Raw genomic sequence first — 17,523 nt, 5'->3', positions numbered from 1 at the left:
GTAGCTCTTTCCTAGGAAAAGGAGCCCCTGGGATTTTGGCTGCCTGAAGCAGGAACTCCCTCTAGTGGGAGACAAGAGAGAACACCGACAAATCACCCCTTAGCTCCTCTCACTTGTCGCCAGGCTCGGCTGGCCATTGAGGTTTGGTCTGTTCCCAACCTTTCTCTAGATCTGAGCCAAGAGTAAAATGTCCCAAAGTGGAGACGACACCCTGCCTCCCTTCCCCCACCAAGGTCAGCAGACCGCAAATTTAGTTTTCATTGGTTAATGGGGAAATCCCTGAAAGGGAAGAGACCATTGAAAAAGACATAAAATCCACTCCTATGAAGGGAGGACCGTGTCTAGTCAAGGGAGAGGGGAAGGACAGCATTTCTTCGAAGGAGAGCTGCGTGAATCAGGTCACTCCAGGGACAGACACTCCAGCACCCATGTCCTCAGAGCACAGCTGGGAAGCGTAAACATCTGCAGGGGCTGTCCACTGTTCTCCTTGGATACAACTGCTAAGGCAACTAACTAGCTGTTCAGAAAACTAAGACTAGACTACACTTCCTCTCATTGTGTTTGCTCCATCTCCTCTTCCGACCCATGAGTTGCGCTTGCAGAAGTCATGGCACTTGATGGCTTCTTCTTCAACAAAAGCACTTGGCCGGGCTGGAAGAGGAGAGAGGAGGGCGCGCAGCTAGGGGACCCGCTTTCGGGGCTGCTGAGCGGCTCTGGGTCGTTGGGGGGAAATACCGGCCATCTAGCCATAGAAATAAAACCTTGAAACGTCAGTTCTTTGCATCGCTGGACCAAGACGTTCCTTGAGTGGGATTCTGTGCACACTGGTAATTACGGGAAGACGCAACAATCTTCAGAGCATTTGAGGAGGGACGTTTCAAATGTCGATTTCCACGAGCAGCTCAGTCCGAGATTTCCTAACCGAGCGGATGCTCCCTTGGAACGGTTACCAAGCTCTTTCACTGGATGAGTGCTGGGTAAAGGCTTGTTGAAAAAATTAAAAATAAATTAGCGTGTTCGGCCCCGCCGCCGCAAGAATAAACAGTGATTTATTTGGAAAATACGTGTCGGTGTGGCCACAACCGCCCCCCGGAGGTAACAGCCGGAGAAGGGGCTCAAGGAGCATCCCGCGGATGCCAGACCAGGCTCATGTCGCGCCTGCCGGGCGGCTGGTGTGGGGCCGGGCCGGAGGTCGCCTCCGCCGCTCGCTCCTCACGGTAGCGCACTGGCCGTCGCTCCCGGCCGGGGCCGCCCGCCCAGCTGTCGCCGAGGGCGCCGCTGTCCGGAGCTTTATTCGTTGTCACAAGCCGTGGTAGCTACCTCACGGGCGGCCGCCCCGCGCGGTGACTGCGCCGGCAAAGGGGGCGAGCGCGCAAACTGGAGCCGGGTCACGCGGACTGCGACCCAGGGAGACTGCGGCCGCGGGGACCACCGCGTCGCCGACCGTTAGTAGAGGAGGACCGCTAACGGCCGCGCGCTAACGGCCACGCGCCCAGCTCGCCCCGCCCCTTCCTCTCGCACCGCCTGCTCCCGGCCCTGCTCTCGCCCCGCCCCCTCGTCTCGCCCCGCCCCCACCCGCCCCGCCTTTTCCTCTTGCACCGCCTGCGCCCAGTACCACCCTCGCCCCGCCCCTTCCCCTCGCCCCGCCCTCTCGCGCGAGCGCCCGGACCTCGAGAATCGATCCCGCGGAAGACAAGCCCAGAGGCGGGGCGGAGAACGTCGCGCCGTGGTGACGTAGTGTCGCCGGCGCGGGCGGGTGACGCCAACTGGGCCCGTTGTCTGTGTGTGGGGCTAGGGGCCCCGGGGCGGCGGGGGCTCCCGGCGCGGGCGGCGGTGGGTCGGGAGGGCCTGGACATGGCGCTGAGGGGCCGCCCCGCGGGAAGATGAATAAGGGCTGGCTGGAGCTGGAGAGCGACCCTGGTGAGGAGGGTGCTGGGCGGGCCGGGGGCTGGGGAGGCCGGGTGGGCCCAAAACTCGCCCGCCTGACCACCACTTGCTCCTCTTGTCGCCCCACCCAGGCCTCTTCACCCTCCTGGTGGAAGATTTCGGTAAGAGCCTCTCCTACTCGCCGGATCCGGGCTGTGGGGGCCCATTCCTGTGCCCTCGCTCTACAGCCTGGGGCTGCCCTTCCCGACTTCTTTCCTTCCCTGATCGCAGGTGTCAAAGGGGTGCAGGTGGAGGAGATCTATGACCTTCAAAGCAAATGTCAGGGGTGAGTTGCTTGGTGCCAGGGCCTTCCCTTACACCCCGAGGGCAAGGGGAGGGCCAGGAGAGGAGTGCCCCTCAAGGGAGGTAGTGTAGGAATCCCAAGTTATAAAATCTCATACATGGAAGCATCCCTCATCTTTGGGTGCCCTCCTCATCAAGCTGATATTTTTGTTTTCTCCCAGTCTTCCTTCAGCACTTCCCTTTATGTAGTAGTCCCTTTCCCGCTGTACAAATCTGACCATCCTTTGGAGTACAGTTCAGCTGCCTTTTCTGGTCTTGTAGCAGGAAGGCAGCCCCTTCTCTTGACTCAGGTCACACAGTGCCTGCTGTAATTTATTAATTACAGTTTTCATGTACTCGTGTGCCAGTGGCTTTCATCCCTTCACAAAGGTCTTGCATTGATTGGTTGGTGTGTGGCATCTGACAAGGCCCCTATAAGGTGACCAACCTCAGGGTCTTGGTCGTCCTGCAGAATAGAGGTGTGGAGCGACTACAGTGCATGAACTGAGAGGTCTGTTTTTATCTTCCAGGAAAGAAGGGACTGATCTAGGTGTTCATTTGCTTTCTTCACTGCACTGGGGCCCAGGCCTTGGGGTTCACAGTGAGAATTAGTGTTCAAATTCCTCGATCAGAGTTTTTTTTCTTTCCTTACCTTCTGTTCCTACCTTGTCATGGGCCATGGGTTCCAGCTTTTCATCTCTTCTCCAAAAACCTTAGACTTCATGAGGACACAGCGTATTCCGGAACATCACAGCCAGATGCTTGACTCTGGGTTCTGGGTGTGAGGGCTCAGGGCCAATTTAGGCATTGTTGGAAAGAAGTGAGGGTAGAGGTGGGATCACGGAAAGGGCACCCGAGTTGTAACACAGTGCGGGGGGACAGGCAGGAAAAGAAAGGGGATGCTGATTGCCTTCCCCCACTTGGCTGGTTTAGCTTTGCCCCTTACTTTCCCCAGCCCAGTGTATGGATTCATCTTCCTGTTCAAATGGATCGAAGAACGCCGATCCCGTCGCAAGGTGTCTACCTTGGTGGATGATACGTCTGTGATTGATGATGATATTGTGAATAACATGTTCTTTGCCCATCAGGTCTGCTGGGCTCTGTGTTCCGTTTGGAGGGTGGGATGCTGCCATTGTCTTTGCTGGGAAGTGGAAGTGGGGGAAGGCAGGAGGAGGAGATAGGCAGATACCAGGAGTGGCGGTTAGAGAAGTCCCCTGGCAGAAGGAACTGAGCTCTTAGTTCATTACAAAAGGGAATATCTTTAGAGCAGGCTGGTGTTGAGTCCCCTCTGCATGTCCCCAGACATCTGGTGGGTATTTAGTTGAATGAACAAATGTTGGGTGGAGATGAGGAGAGCTGATGAGTTTTGTTGTTCAGATAGGACTGTCCCTCTCTGGGTCCCCATTCTCAGTGAGTATGGCTTGGGGTAGGTATGCTGTGTATGAGTGACTGTTCTTGGGTTTCACAGCTGATCCCCAACTCTTGTGCCACTCATGCCCTGCTGAGCGTGCTCCTGAACTGCAGCAATGTGGACCTGGGGCCTACCCTAAGTCGCATGAAGGACTTCACCAAAGGCTTCAGCCCTGAGGTAGGCCGTGCGCAGTCCCTCAATCCTGGCTCACAGCTTGCTGGGCAGATCTGACTCCCAGGCCTACTTGTAATGCTACCATATGGCATATGACACTATGAGGTCCTTTTCTTTCAAATGATTTACCTTATGTTTGGCCCTTAAATTTTAGGCTCAATTGTCAGGAAAGACCTAAGGAGGAAAGGAACATTCCTTAAGTGACACTATGTTAGGAATTTCTTTGTCAGGTCTGTATCAGGCCGCGTTGCTCTCCAGTGTCCACTCATTACCGTGCAAGACTAACCCCATCCTTCTGGGGCTCTGGAGTTCTTTTCTGTCTTCACTAACCTTTCAGGAAAATCCATCTATGCTGCTTCAGGTTCCTGGAACGCCTCCAGGCCTTCTCTCCAGAGCTTTGCTTCCCACCCAGAGGCCCACCTGAGAAATTGTTTTGATGTCTTATTTCCTTCTCTAGAGCAAAGGATATGCGATTGGCAATGCCCCAGAGTTGGCCAAGGCACATAATAGCCATGCCAGGTGTGTGGGCGCTCTGGGAGCTGATGGGAGTGGGGACGGCGGGGGAAGGGTTGTCCCATTCCAGGCCCTGAGTATGTCCTTCCCCAGGCCTGAGCCACGCCACCTCCCCGAGAAGCAGAACGGCCTTAGTGCCGTGCGGACGATGGAGGCGTTCCACTTTGTCAGTTATGTGCCTATCACGGGACGGCTTTTCGAGCTGGATGGGCTGAAGGTCTACCCCATTGACCATGGTAGGGACCCATTGGGTTTTTCTGCTTACGTTCTAGGGAGCTGGGGCTCAGGGTCCTCAGGTGCTTGGGGACCCAGTGGCAGGGGGGTGGTGTTGAGGGCATCCACCTCTGGCTGGATGGCATCCTGCGCTGTACTACCTGACCACACCTCTCCATCTTCCTTCCCACTCCTGGCCTGCCCAAACTCAGGGCTTCCCACCGGCTGACTCCTCATCTTGGTCTTCCCTAGGGCCCTGGGGGGAGGATGAGGAGTGGACAGACAAGGCCCGGCGGGTCATCATGGAGCGAATCGGCCTCGCCACCGCAGGGTAAGGGCTCTGTGCTTGCCCTTCCCTCTGGAGCTGTGCCCCCGTTGGGAAGGACACAGAAAAGGGAAAGCAGAGGTCAGATGACTCGTGCAAGGCCACATGATGAATCTGGCCAGGTCAAGCTTAGATCTTGGGCTTCCGACTCCTTGCCCTATTTCCCACCCAGGCTGCCTAGGGCCTGCTTCGGGACAGGCTGGGGAGGGGCAGGCCTGTGGAGCCCTAGGTGGCCCAGGCGTGCTGGCTCACTTGCTGGTAGGCCCCTCAGGCAGGTCATTGGAAGGCGCCGGCTCAGCTGCCTGGCGGGCATTACTAGCTGCCGCCCGCCTGTCGGGGTGGGGCCTGTACCTGTGGCTGTAGTTGGGACTTCAGGGGGCCCTGCCAGCTTGTTTGTCTCGACCTGATGGCGGTGCTGGGCGGGAGCTGCTCTCACGGCGGCGGCTGTGACTGCAGGGAGCCCTACCATGACATCCGCTTCAACCTGATGGCGGTGGTGCCCGACCGCAGGATCAAGTACGAGGCCAGGCTGCATGTGCTGAAGGTGAACCGTCAGACAGTACTGGAGGCCCTACAGCAGGTGGGGACCCTCCCGCCATCCCTCTTCCCCCCACTGGGGCGTGGTCTCTGGTTCCCAGATCACTCTTTATTATGGATCTATTGAGCTTCACCTGACCATTCCTTTCCTTTGCTTTCCTCTTGGGAAAGCTGGGACTTGGGGTGGAGAGGGGGAATAGCTTCTAAAAGGAGGTTTGGGTTCAGCTGTTGTATTTCCTTATGAGCAAGTGGGTAGAACCAAGGCCCTCTGCTGTCCAAGCGAGCGGCTGGGTCTGCTTTCACGACTCTGAGCCTTGGATTCTGTTTTTAGCTGATCAGGGTAACACAGCCAGAGCTGATTCAGACCCACAAGTCTCAAGAGCCACAGCTGCCTGAGGAGTGCAAACCAGCCAGCAGCAAGTCCCCCCTGGCGCTGGAGGCAAGCAGGGCCGCAGCTGCTTCCGAGGCCACTCACACAGGTACCAGGGATCTTGGCGCCTCCCCTTGGCCTCAGAGCTTAAGCTGAGAGGCCCAAGCAGAGCAGGTCTTTTTGTATGGATGCGCTTGGGCAGAGGTTCAGAGGCTCCTATGGGAGGCCTGAGGCCCTGGTGCCTGCAGCCCTCTCCCCTCGGAACATGGAGGGAGAGCAGTCATCCCCTAAAGAAAGGTACCTGTAAAGGGCTGACATTACCACAGTTCCTGAACCTTCTCTATAATAGATATTCCCTTTTTAGTTTTCTTAAGAGGCTTTTCTTTTTTTCTCCTTCTGTCTCCCTCCCTCCCTTTTTCCATCTCATTCTTCGTCTTGCTCTGGGCCCGTGACCTAGAGCTTGCGGGCTCTCATCCCGTTAGCTAGTGCATCTGTTCTTCTCTGGCAAGGGAGGAGGGAGCAGTGCTCTGTCTGGGGAGATGGTGGGCTGGGACAGGTTTTCTTGGGGATCTGGCTGAAGGTCCTGCCTGTGCTCCTTGTCCTCTCAGATGGTGTGGAGGAGGTGGCTGGTTCATGCCCCCAAGCCCCAACCCACAGCCCTCCCAGCAAACCCAAGCTGGTGGTGAAGCCTCCCGGGAGCAGCCTCAACGGGGTTCCTCCCAACCCCACTCCCATTGTTCAGCGGCTGCCGGCCTTTCTGGACAATCACAACTATGCCAAGTCTCCCATGCAGGTGAGCTGGGAGCACCCTTGCCCAAGCCCCTCCAGTACTTTCTTGAGAGGCTGCAACAAGCCGTTTCCTTAGGTGGTTCCTTGGTGTTCATCCTATACCACCTGGTGGCCAAGTCTCTCTGCTACCCAGAAGCCCCCACAGGGGCTTAGAGAGGCAGAGAGAACTCCCAACTTTCAGTCCACTCACACAGCAGTGGGGCAGGATGTTTAGGGCATGTTCCCGGTACCACTCGATGAGTTAGGTTTTGCTGGCAAAATAAAGGCACATGTTTCAGGGTGCTCAGTTTGTCTTTGGGTGGGCAGCAGCCTCCCCAGGAGTCACGGGTGGGCTCGGAACACCTGGGGTTCAGTGGACTCGACCTGGAGAGCCGTGTTGGTTTTCTGGCTGTGAGTGCTGTGTCCAGCCGGGGCTGACTGGTCCCTGCTTATGGCTGCCCTTGCTCTCTGCCTCAGGAGGAGGAAGACCTGGCAGCAGGTGTGGGCCGCAGCCGAGTTCCAGTCCGCCCCCCCCAGCAGTACTCCGACGACGAGGACGACTATGAGGATGATGAGGACGACGACGTGCAGAACACCAACTCTGCCATCAGGTCAGCCCCAGCTCTGGAATGCTAGAGGCTCGAGTGCTGCAGATTCTATCTTGACTGTTCCAACCCATGTCTGAGGTTGCCCGAAGCGTATAACACTGAGCACCTGTGGGAGGCTGGCATGCTGGGGCTGACTCCAGATCCCTGGTCCCCAAGACTCCAGGAGGCCTTGGGGGAGTGTTGAAGACATTTAACCAGATAACAAGGCCTGTCCTGTTGGGAGGTGGCCTTTCGGCTAGGCCTCAAAGGATTGGATGAAGCAGGGATGGAGGAGATGGGGCGGGGTGCAGCCCTGTCAGAGGGCACGGCATTGTCAGAAGGCCAGAGTGAGGCGGCTGGAGTAGAGGTGGCCTTCGAGAGCACGTGGCTGTGGCTTTTGGAGCTTAGGGTGCCAGGCTCAGCACGGCCAGGTCAGGCTGCTGGGCCCAGTGCGAGGAGCCGCGGCATCCGTCCCTGGGGGCCAGGATGTGTCTGGGGCTGTTCTGGGCACTGCTGGGCGGCGTCACCCGGCCCTCCCCTCGGCTCACCTCTCCTTGGCCCCCCCCACCCCCAGGTACAAGCGAAAGGGGCCAGGGAAGCCGGGGCCCCTGAGTGGCTCTGGGGACGGGCAGCTGTCAGTGCTGCAGCCCAACACCATCAACGTCTTGGCCGAGAAGCTCAAAGAGTCCCAGAAGGACCTCTCGATTCCTCTGTCCATCAAGACGAGCAGCGGGGCGGCCAGCCCGGCCGTGGCAGTCCCCACACACTCACAGCCCTCGCCCACCCCCAGCAACGAGAGCACGGACACGGCCTCCGAGATCGGCAGTGCTTTCAACTCGCCGCTGCGGTCGCCCATTCGCTCAGCCAACCCGACGCGGCCCTCCAGCCCGGTCACCTCCCACATCTCCAAGGTGCTTTTTGGAGAGGATGACAGCCTGCTGCGTGTTGACTGCCTCCGCTACAATCGCGCTGTACGCGACCTGGGTCCTCTTGTCAGCACGGGCCTGCTGCACCTGGCTGAGGACGGGGTGCTGAGCCCCCTGGCACTGACAGGTGCGCCCGGGCCTGGCTCACTGGCCGCTTGGGGCACTGGGGGAGAGGGGGCTGACCAAGTGACTGCCTGGCCTGCGCTCTGAGGGGTCTTCTCGTGCCTTCTCTTCCCAGAGGGTGGGAAGGGCTCCTCACCCTGCAGCAGACCGAGCCAAGGCAGCCAGGGGTCCAGCAGCCCGGAAGAGAAGGAGGTAGCGGAGGCTGTGGACAGCAGAGAGAAGCCTGGCTTGGCCAGGCCTGGTGAGCCCTTGAGCGGAGAGAAGTACTCTCCCAAGGTGAGTCCCTTTGCAGCTTGCTCTTCCAGTCTGGCCGGAGGTGGGGGCCTGAGGCACTGCTGCCCAGGGGCTGGGGCCTGCGGCTTCTGGCGTAAAGGTGGGGGGCGGAAGCCGGGCGCCAGGAAGCCCGTCTGGGTTGGGGCGCTGCCGGGGCCTTGGTAGGCTCTGTGGACGCTGGCTGCTCGTCCTGGCCTCCGGCTGCCTCCTGGTGGGGGGACTGGGGTGCCGGCCAGCCCCCCTCAGGGCTGCACTGCGGGGTTTTGGCAGGAGTTGCTGGCGCTGCTGAAGTGTGTGGAGGCGGAGATTGCCAACTATGAGGCCTGCCTCAAGGAAGAGGTGGAGAAGAGGAAGAAGTTCAAGGTGGGTCATCCCCCGAGCGGCTGGTCCTCTGCCCGTCTTCCCAGCCGTGGGACCTCCCGAGGCCAGCTGGTGGCTGCTCCGGGGAGCTGGGCTGCGGTGCTCTCATCCTTCTCTCCCGCAGATCGACGACCAGAGAAGGACCCACAACTACGATGAGTTCATCTGCACCTTTATCTCCATGCTGGCCCAGGAAGGTGAGGGCACTTACCGCCGCAGCTGACCTGGCATGCCCTGCCGGGGGCCATGTCCCTCAGGCCTGTCTTGGGGCTTGAGCAGACTGGGGGGCCCAGGGAGGGCCGGGAGAGCCTCAGCTCCTGGCCTGAGGCTGTGGCCCACGGAGCGGGGGGCTGCTGCGCGTCCAGCCGCCTGCTCAAGGGCCCCGGCCTCTTCGCAGGCATGCTGGCCAACCTGGTGGAGCAGAACATCTCGGTGCGGCGGCGCCAAGGGGTCAGCATCGGCCGGCTCCACAAGCAGCGGAAGCCTGACCGGCGGAAACGCTCGCGCCCTTACAAGGCCAAGCGCCAGTGAGGACTGCTGGCCCGTACTCTGCAGCTGCTCTTGCCGCGTGGCCCCCACCGGGGCCCCTTCCCCACCCCACTCCCTCTCTTCCCAGTATTACTGAAAAGTTGCAGCCAGAGAGCCCAGCCCCTGGCAGCGGGAGCCAGGCTGGAGTCCGTGCACTGTGGCCCAGGGCCGGGCAGGGCAGGGCAGCCCCATAGTGCTCTGGGGGCAGCAGGTGGAGCGGGGGCACAGTGAGGTGCTGCGGCTTCCTCCACAGCCGGCTGTGGAGTGGCAGGACCTGGCCTTTCTGCCTTCAGCAGAGTATATATTTTACCTACAGAGACGTCTATTTTTCTGGGCTCTAACCCATCTTGCCACCACTGTGTTGACATAGCCAGCTTCCTGACTGCATTCTTTCCAACACTTGTCATCCTGGTGGGCCCAGGTCCCTGCGTCATGCTGGAGTCATGACTGCAGGGTCCCAGCTGGGGGCCTGGGTGGGCATTTGGGCCCTGCGCTCTAGCCCCAGCCACCAGTCGTCCCTGTTGTGAGGAAGCCAGGTCTGTTCTTCCTCCCGGGAGAGCTCCAAACTCAGGGACCCGGCTGCTGGGCTGGATTGGGAGTGGGGTGTCCTAGTAAGGGTGGAATGAGCAGCCCGCTGGGGTCCCACGGCCTGAGCAGAGAGAAGTATTGAAGCTGTTTATTGGCCTGTAAACTCCCTTCCTGGCTTTAGCCGTGCTTGTCAAGACTGCTGTCTGCAGCAGGGCTCTGGGGCTCTTTGCCTTCAGTGTTGTAGCCCTGGCAATGGGCCTGCCTTGGGCTCCTGGGCTCTGACCCTGGAGCCTGGGGTTCAGAGGGGCCCCTGCCCAGCCCCTCAGTATTACCGTGTCTCCCTCCTCTTAGGGATAGCGGAGACAGGGCTGCTTGCAGGAAGCTGACACCACTTGGCTCTCCGTGCCACGCCAGCTTCTTCAGCCTCTGCAAGGCACTCAGGGTGGGGGACAGCAGGACTAAGACAACCAGTTGGAGCCCCAGTGTTCCCAGAGGGCCTAATGCCAAGGGGCAATGGGCCCAGCACTGTCTCTGGAGCTCAGGCCCCAAACAGAGCCCCATGGACTCTGCCAGATGGCTTTGAAGGTGATCTAAGCAGGCCCCTTATCTGTACATAGTGACTGGGGCAGGGGATGGCTGGCCAGTGTAGAAGCCACCTCTCTGTGCTGAGCACAGCCTGACTTCTCTGGCCCCTGTAAATATTGGATCAGTGAATAAAACTCTCCTAAGAAATGAACTCTCCTGTGGTTGCTGGCCTAAGATTTATAGGCTAGGTTGTAGTGAGAGGGAAGACCTAACCAAACCTGGGCCCAAGAGCCTGTGACCCGAGGGGTAAAAAGTACGCATTCTCAGGCATCCATCCTTCTGGGGCAGAGATTCTTGGGACCCTAGACCCAGGATTTAGGACCTGAGCTGAGGAGGGGCTTTGGGTGGGCTGTGGAACCTGAAGAGGACACTTTGGGAGGAGAGAGACCTGGCTTTCATCCGGTTTTCAGGGCCTTGCTACCTGAACAGATGCCGGGGCTCTGGGCTGAGGAGGCGAGGTAGCCTCTAGTCTCGCCCGGTGCACTGTCCCTGGAGGGGTCCCCTTGGAGGGCGCAGCTCTACCCTTGTTGCATTTGGACAGGTCCAGCAGGCCAAAGCTGCTAAGCACCCTCACTCCCGAGGCCGCCGCAGCCCCTCACCCCCACCGCTGCCCCGGCAGTGAATCCTGCGGAGGGGCACAGACATGAGCAGCGGGGGCCCAGCTGGACTGCTTAGAAAACGGCTTTAATGGCCCCAGCTCTTCTGTCCTGAGTCTAGTAATCCAGGGCACAGATGAGAGCCACACCGCGCTTTATCCAGTGTTGCTGGGGCTGATCGGAGGGGAGCTCCACGGCAATGATGTAGTTGGTGGAGTGGCCTGTGGTCGATAGTGTTCCTGGAGCAGACAAGAAGGGAGGGTTGTCTGTCACAAGAGTAGGAACAGGGTAAAGGCAATGGACTCAGCAGATTGAGACGGTGGCAAGCAGGGGCCCTGACCCGAGAGGAAACCTGCCTGGTGAATGGGTCCGGCCAAGGCTCAGGCCTGCCCAGGGTTATTACACTGACAGTTGAGGACAGGAATGGGAGAGTTGGGGCCACTGCTCATTCCCTGTTGGACCCAGCACAGGCCCACCTCCCCGCTAAGTCTCCCTTACCTACTCTGAACCTTCATTAGCATACTGGGGCTCCCAAGACCCAGGTGGGTCTGCTGAGGGAGGCAAGAGGATGGGGAGCTCAGGGGCCACTTACCACAGACTGAGCCCAAGCTCTGGGCATTACCCTCCCTGCCTGCTGGTGGTCCAGCTCTGGCCTGGCCTGCTCACTCTCAGGAGGGCTGACCGGCCTCTCTCAGCCATTCTGTTCAGCTAACCTGACCAGTTAGGCTGGCCCAGTCCTGGGCCCCCACCCATGGTGCAGGTTCCCCACCCTGGGCCCGTACCCGCTCGGGTCAGCGTCTTGTAGATGGGGCACAGGTAGAAGTCCTGGTTCTGGATCTTGCGGTTCTGCGTCGGCAGAAGCCAGATGACAGCCATCTCTGTGTATAGCTCCTTGGGCCGAGATTCAGCCAGCTGGAAGGCTGCAGGGTCCCAGCGGGCACCTTCCAGGAACAGTCCATGGATGTAGCACCCCTCACTGGGCCTTTTCTTGAGCTCTGGCACTGACTGGTGCATTACCTGTGGTGGGCGCACGGACATGCCCCCGCACGTGGACTGGGCTCAAGAGGCACAAACTCCCTCCTGAGAGTCCTGCCCACCCGCCCATTACTCACCCACCATTTTGTTTTGTTTTATTTATCTGCTTTTCTAAGATTTTTATTTATTTATTTGAGAACGAGAGAGAGAACACGAGCAGGGTGAGGGGCAGAGGGAGAGGGAGAAGCAGACTTCCCGCTGAGCAGGGAGCCCGATGCGGGGCTCGATCCCAGCAGCCCAGGATCATGACCTGAGCCGAAGGCAGATGCTTAACCGACTGAGCCACCCAGGCAACCCACTCACCCACCATTTTAGTTGGCAGCCTGCAGTCTGTGTCCAGCCCCTAGGGATTTCTTCGGGGTTCATAGCCACTTCTGGCTTGGCTCTCCCTGCCCCCCAAGACCCACTGAGGACCCCCGACTGGCAGCCAGCTGTGGCCTCGGCGCCCCTCCTGCCTGGCCCCTGTAAGTACTAGGGGCCTGACCCAGGCCATACTCCAGCCTGACCCTGGCCTGACTTTGGCTGTGTGCAAACCTTGAAATCAAACGAGATGGTGTCAATGGAGATGACAGACTTGCGGGCAAAGTTCTGCAGTGTGCCTGTCAGGAAGGCCTGGGGGAAGAAGAAGCCACTGATCCAGAAGACAGCTGGGATGCCCCCTTGGATCCAGGCCTGCAGGAAGTCCAGGCGCTGCATCAGGTCCATGACCCATGAGGACAGCGGCTTGAGCGATGGGTAGGCCTTCGCGTTCCAGAGCTCAGGCACGATGTTGTTGTACAGGCTGGTGGCCATCAGCTCCAGCTGTGAGGACATCACCACCAGCCCCTTGAGTGCCTTGAGCAGGTCTCGCAGCGTCTCTGTGATCACCTGCAGCAGCCGGTTGTACCTGTGGGGCGAGCGGCAAGGAAGCAAGCAGAGGCTGGGGGTTCTACAGCAGTATCTGTACACCCCACTTGTAGGCCACAGACAGAAAAACAGTGGCCCAGCGTGGGGGCTAAGAGCACGGAGCTGAGTCGGGCAGCCTAGGTACTGATCTCAGCTCTGCTCCTTAGCAAACATGTAACCTTAGGCCACTTCACCGTTTCGGGCCTTGGTGTACTCATCTATGAAGTGGGGACAATAAAACGTAGCTGGGTTAGAGCATAGACGCGGCACGGCACCCGGCCCAGAGTAGCCGTTGCTGACATTTCTCTATAATAATAACTCTCCGTAATAAGTCAGGGCTGGGGGTGGCAGGGGGATTACCGGATGACCTCCTGTACTAGCACTGTGTTCATTGACTCCTCATACAGCACGGGGTACTTGGCCATCACCAGCTGCAAGTTGATGGGCTCAGGAATCTGGAGCAGAATATTGTGGGCCACATCCTCCACTATCTGTGGGGGCAAAGGGACACGCGGGGGTCAGGGCCAGCACCCCTTAATTCCTGCAGGATTCCACATGCACAGAGTTCCTTCCCACGGGGGAGCAGGCGGGATAGTGGGTGGGAGACTGGCCCTGCCCAACGCGTGCGCGCCTTTCCCCTGATGCCACCTACCTCCTCCCGGCCCTGGCCGCCCACAGAGGACGATTTGGGCTGCAGCTGGATGATGGCACCGAGCAGGCCGTAAGTCTCATTCTGGGCGAAGGTGATGTTGGCATTGTCGTGCAGGCCAAAGATCTCAGGCATGTCATTGAGAGGGAGGCCTTTGATGTAGGAGAGGTAGCCCTGGAGGGTAGGAGGGCCACAACTGAAACCTCACTCTACCCCCAGCCTGTGGGGGGTCCTCCAATTGGGCACAACTCCCACTTGCCTCCCCGACTTGGAACCCTTACGCATCTCCCTCTTCTTAGAGCTGCATGGCTTCTGAGGCGCTGTGTGGGGAGCCCTCGCTTCCCTCCCAGCCCTCTGCCTGCTGGCATCCTCCCCCCCCCCCCGCCCCCGCTCCTTCATTCAGCCGCTCCAATCAGTGACGCTCCCCTCCTTACAATCGTGACCCACACTCCGACACACACCCCGGCCCTGCAGCCTCCCTGCACACGTCTTAGCCGAAGCACCATTTCCTCTGGGACCCTTGGAGAGGCTGCCCTGCCTCGACTGAGTAATTACACTCAGGCAGTGGCTGAGCAGCCAGACGTCGCCTCTCCCCACAGAGCCCGAGCTCCAGGGGGCAGGGACTGGGTCCGCCTCCCTCCCTGTGGCTCTCTTTGTGGGAGGGAGTAATCCGTGAACAGCAGCGGCTGGGGGGCCGGGGCCACGCCTCCTCTCACCCAGCTCCCAGGTGTTCATGGCACCCCCGCAACCCAGCCTGGCTGGCTGCCCGCGGCCGTGGGGGGGGGGGGCGCGCTCACGTTGAGGTCGTAGGTAGGCTGGATCTGGTGGTAGATGCCCGAGGCGCTGTAGCTGTGATCGTGGAAGAGCACGGAGGGGCTGTAGTAGTCCTCCAGGATGTTCATGACGCAGCGACGGTCCCAGTCATCCGTGACACGGCCCCCGTAGTTGATCTCCCCGGCCGTGTACTTGAGGACCTACGGGGCGGATGGGTGAGGGCCCCCACAAGCGCCCAGCGCCCCGCCTCAGCCTGTCCCCGGCCCACCTTGTAGGGGATGTCGTCATACTCGTCCAGGAACATCTTGAGCTGGCTGATACAGATGCGCAGGTCCCCGTCTGTGAACTCGTAGGGGATGTTGAAGCCCAGGGGCCCAAACTTGCGGCGCTCCAGCGCATTCCCGTGGAACAGGCACAGAGACAGCAGCAGGGACTTGAACTCCAACACCTGCAAGAGGCAGGGGGCAGGGAGTGAGGGGCGGGCCCAGGCTGAGGCAGTGGTGGGGGGCAGGGAGCGTGCACCCCTGCGCTTCACCTTGTGGCAGGAGTTGAGGAAGTTGTCGCTCAGGCTGCTGTAAGACTTGAGCAGGTTGGCCTTGACGCCACGTGGCGGCTCAATGGTCATCTTGGAGCCATTCTGCAGGATGGACACTGGGAACTTGTTGCTGGGCAGGCTGGTGAGCCACAGGCGGAAGTCCCGGTGCACCTGGTGGCCACGTACCACGTGAGCATGGGGACCCACGCCTGGTGGCTGCCCCACACCAGGTTCCCTGGGCCACCGGCAGCTTGACCCTCCCCCTGGGTGGGCCGGGCCAGGCCAGGCTGCGCAGACCACTGATTAAGAATATCGGTTTTGGGGCGCCTGGGTGGCTCATTCGGTTAAGCAGCTGCCTTCAGCTCAGGTCATGATCCCAGGGTCCTGGGATCAAGTCCCGCATCGGGCTTCTTGCTCAGCAGGAAGGCTGCTTCTCCCTCTGCCTCTGCCTGCAGCTTCCCCTGCTTGTGCTCTCTCTCTGACAAATAAATAAATAAAATTAAAAAAAAAAAAAAAGAATATCGGTTTTATCAGGTCATGGTCTCAGGGTCGTGAGATCAAGCCCCGCATCGTCTCTGCGCTGGGCCTGGAGCCTGCATGGGATTCTGTCTCTCTCTCCCTCTGCCCCCCAACCCCACCCCAAGGGGGAAAAAAAAGAATATGGGCTTTGGCAAGTCTCAGCGTCACCAGTCCACGCTGGGTGGACGTGGGCAAGTCACATCACCACTGGTAGCAGTAACGCGAGGAGCTGCTGAGAAGATAAATCTAGCTGAGGCTTGTTTCATATATCACTTCCTGAGTGCTGTGTGCCCAGGCTGGGCTGGGGGCTCTGTGGGACGATCTCATTCAGCCTCGTCAGGCCTGGATGGACGTGTCGGTAGCCCCTTCAGTGAAGGAGGCCACTGGGTCTGTGGCAGGTGGGGGCAGCACACCTTATCGGGGTTGATGTGCTCGATGAGGCGCTCCAGGGCCGGCATCCAGCTCGGTGCCAGGTGGCAATTCTGGAAGAAGACCCACTTGCCCCTCTCTATGGAGCTGCGCATCATGGCTTCTGCCCGAGGGCCCTGTGGGGGCGGGAGTGCTGAGCGGCGAGGTGCCAACCGGCCCAGCCTCCAGACCTCCGCCCCTGCCCACCCGGTCCTTACCTGGCCCTGGCCCAGGGAGATGGCAGAGAGCTTCTTGGAGAACTTCATCTCTTCGGCAAACTTGTAGAGGTCGGCAGCAGGGTCGGTGCCAGGCGACAGCACAAAGATGAGGGGCGTGGTGGAGCTGGAGTCTTTGAACACCACTGACAGGTCGGCTGCCTGCAGGTCAGGGAGAGATGCTGGGTCACCTGGGGCTGAGGGAGGGCAGGGACCAAGGCAAGGCAGGGGGTCCTGGGGCTTCCAGGGAGGCTTCCCGGTGGGGCCTGGAACCTCCCAGAGCCTTTGGAGGGTGTGGTTAGGAGTCCCAGCCTGACCAAGGCTGCAACATGGTCTGTCCAGGTGCAGCCAGGCCCCCAGGACCCAGAGGTGGGGATTACTCCAGGACACCGGCTGATGGCACTTGCCTGGGGCTCAATGAAGCGTGGCTCCAGGTTGGTGGCCACGAAATCCTGCATGGCATTGGTAACCTTGTCCCCACGCAGGCAACGGAGAACCAGCAGCTTCTGGAACTGGTCCAGGTACTTATCCCAGATGCCAGGCAAGGGCTCCCTGCGACAGTGCCCATGTCCCCCTGAGAGCTGACCTGTGGGAGGGCACTGGCCCCAGGGACTCTGCTGGCTGGATGGCCGGGGAGAGTGGAGGGCCTGCAGGGTACATGGCCCGGGGCACAGAGGGATGGAGCCACAGCTGCAGGGCACCCCTGGGTGGCTCCTCAGAGAAACCTCCTGGGCGGGCCTGTCCCTGGGGTCTCACCCCTCCGTGTGCCCACCCTGCGACCCCCTGGGGCACAGCTCACCGGTGGGGCTCGAGGCTGTCAAAGATGGACTGGAATTCTGAGAGGTGCTTTGGGAAGTCTTCGGCAAAAGAGGAGAAGGTTGGCAGGTTTGAGAGAGCCAGGATATCTCGCCAGGCCCGGTCGGACAGCCAGTCAGGCGCCGGGTTCTCAGTCATGACCTGGATGGAGCCTCCGGACAGGAGGTAGCGCCACTCGCCCTGGCAGGGGACAGGGGGAGCCTAGTGCCCAGGCCCCGTGACCTGCCTCTGGCACCCCAGCCAGCAATGCCCCCCCCACCACCACCCTCAGCCAGAGAAACGGAGTCCTCCCTGGGGCTGGCAGTCAGACCGGTCTGGGTCAGTGTCCCCGTTCCACATTTTCCTGGCTGTGTGTCCTTAGGCAGAGGATGTGACCTCTCTGAGCCGCAGTCTCCTCATTTTGGAAAGTAGGAAGAATGAGAATCTCAGCTGCTTCCCAAGGGTTTTGGGGGTTAGGTAAGAATGTACCCGTTAGCCTGGCACCTGCACACAGATAGGGCTCGAGCCGGAGTAGCCGTAATGCGGTAACGCTCGCTCCCTCCGCGGTGATTTCCAACACTTGGCAGATACCTGGGGCTCATGAGAGCACGAGCTGGGAGGCTCAGGACAGTCTCTGCTCACTTGGCTCCGAGAAGGCTGTGCTCACAGGACAGCGGGGACCA

General features: G+C 59.9%; 2 protein-coding genes across 3 annotated transcripts in view; one reads left to right on the top strand and one right to left on the bottom strand.

Moving 5' to 3' along the window:
- Positions 1-1,730: 1,730 nt before the first annotated feature.
- BAP1 (BRCA1 associated protein 1) lies at positions 1,731-10,579 on the top strand. 2 transcript variants are annotated; one of them, XM_032411417.1, is made up of 17 exons: positions 1,731-1,920; positions 2,019-2,048; positions 2,158-2,212; positions 3,164-3,296; positions 3,677-3,796; positions 4,251-4,312; positions 4,400-4,542; positions 4,772-4,850; positions 5,301-5,424; positions 5,713-5,860; positions 6,360-6,544; positions 6,997-7,130; positions 7,681-8,159; positions 8,271-8,431; positions 8,699-8,791; positions 8,913-8,985; positions 9,186-10,579. In XM_032411417.1, the coding sequence occupies exons 1-17, from the start codon at positions 1,884-1,886 to the stop codon at positions 9,317-9,319; spliced, it is 2,190 nt and encodes a 729-aa protein (XP_032267308.1). In that variant the 5' UTR covers positions 1,731-1,883; the 3' UTR covers positions 9,320-10,579. The 2 variants fall into 2 exon arrangements, with proteins under 2 accessions (XP_032267308.1, XP_032267309.1); XM_032411418.1 differs by lacking the exons at positions 1,731-1,920; positions 2,019-2,048; positions 3,164-3,296.
- A 542-nt stretch (positions 10,580-11,121) lies between these two features.
- Positions 11,122-17,523, bottom strand: part of DNAH1 (dynein axonemal heavy chain 1) — a 73,251-nt gene continuing 66,849 nt past the window's right edge. The window contains exons 66-77 of the mRNA XM_032411416.1: positions 16,845-17,041; positions 16,449-16,597; positions 16,049-16,203; positions 15,836-15,967; positions 14,904-15,074; positions 14,637-14,816; positions 14,392-14,568; positions 13,598-13,768; positions 13,306-13,436; positions 12,595-12,946; positions 11,808-12,042; positions 11,122-11,264 (exon numbers count right to left, since the gene is read on the bottom strand). Coding sequence (XP_032267307.1) covers positions 11,143-11,264; positions 11,808-12,042; positions 12,595-12,946; positions 13,306-13,436; positions 13,598-13,768; positions 14,392-14,568; positions 14,637-14,816; positions 14,904-15,074; positions 15,836-15,967; positions 16,049-16,203; positions 16,449-16,597; positions 16,845-17,041 — 2,172 coding nt within the window. The 3' untranslated portion in view covers positions 11,122-11,142. The remainder of the gene's footprint in view (positions 11,265-11,807; positions 12,043-12,594; positions 12,947-13,305; positions 13,437-13,597; positions 13,769-14,391; positions 14,569-14,636; positions 14,817-14,903; positions 15,075-15,835; positions 15,968-16,048; positions 16,204-16,448; positions 16,598-16,844; positions 17,042-17,523) is intronic.

This window comes from Phoca vitulina, unplaced genomic scaffold (assembly GCF_004348235.1).
Source record: "Phoca vitulina isolate PV1807 unplaced genomic scaffold, GSC_HSeal_1.0 scaffold13, whole genome shotgun sequence".
Taxonomy (NCBI): domain Eukaryota; kingdom Metazoa; phylum Chordata; class Mammalia; order Carnivora; family Phocidae; genus Phoca; species Phoca vitulina.
This window is presented reverse-complemented; position numbering and strand designations above follow the sequence as displayed.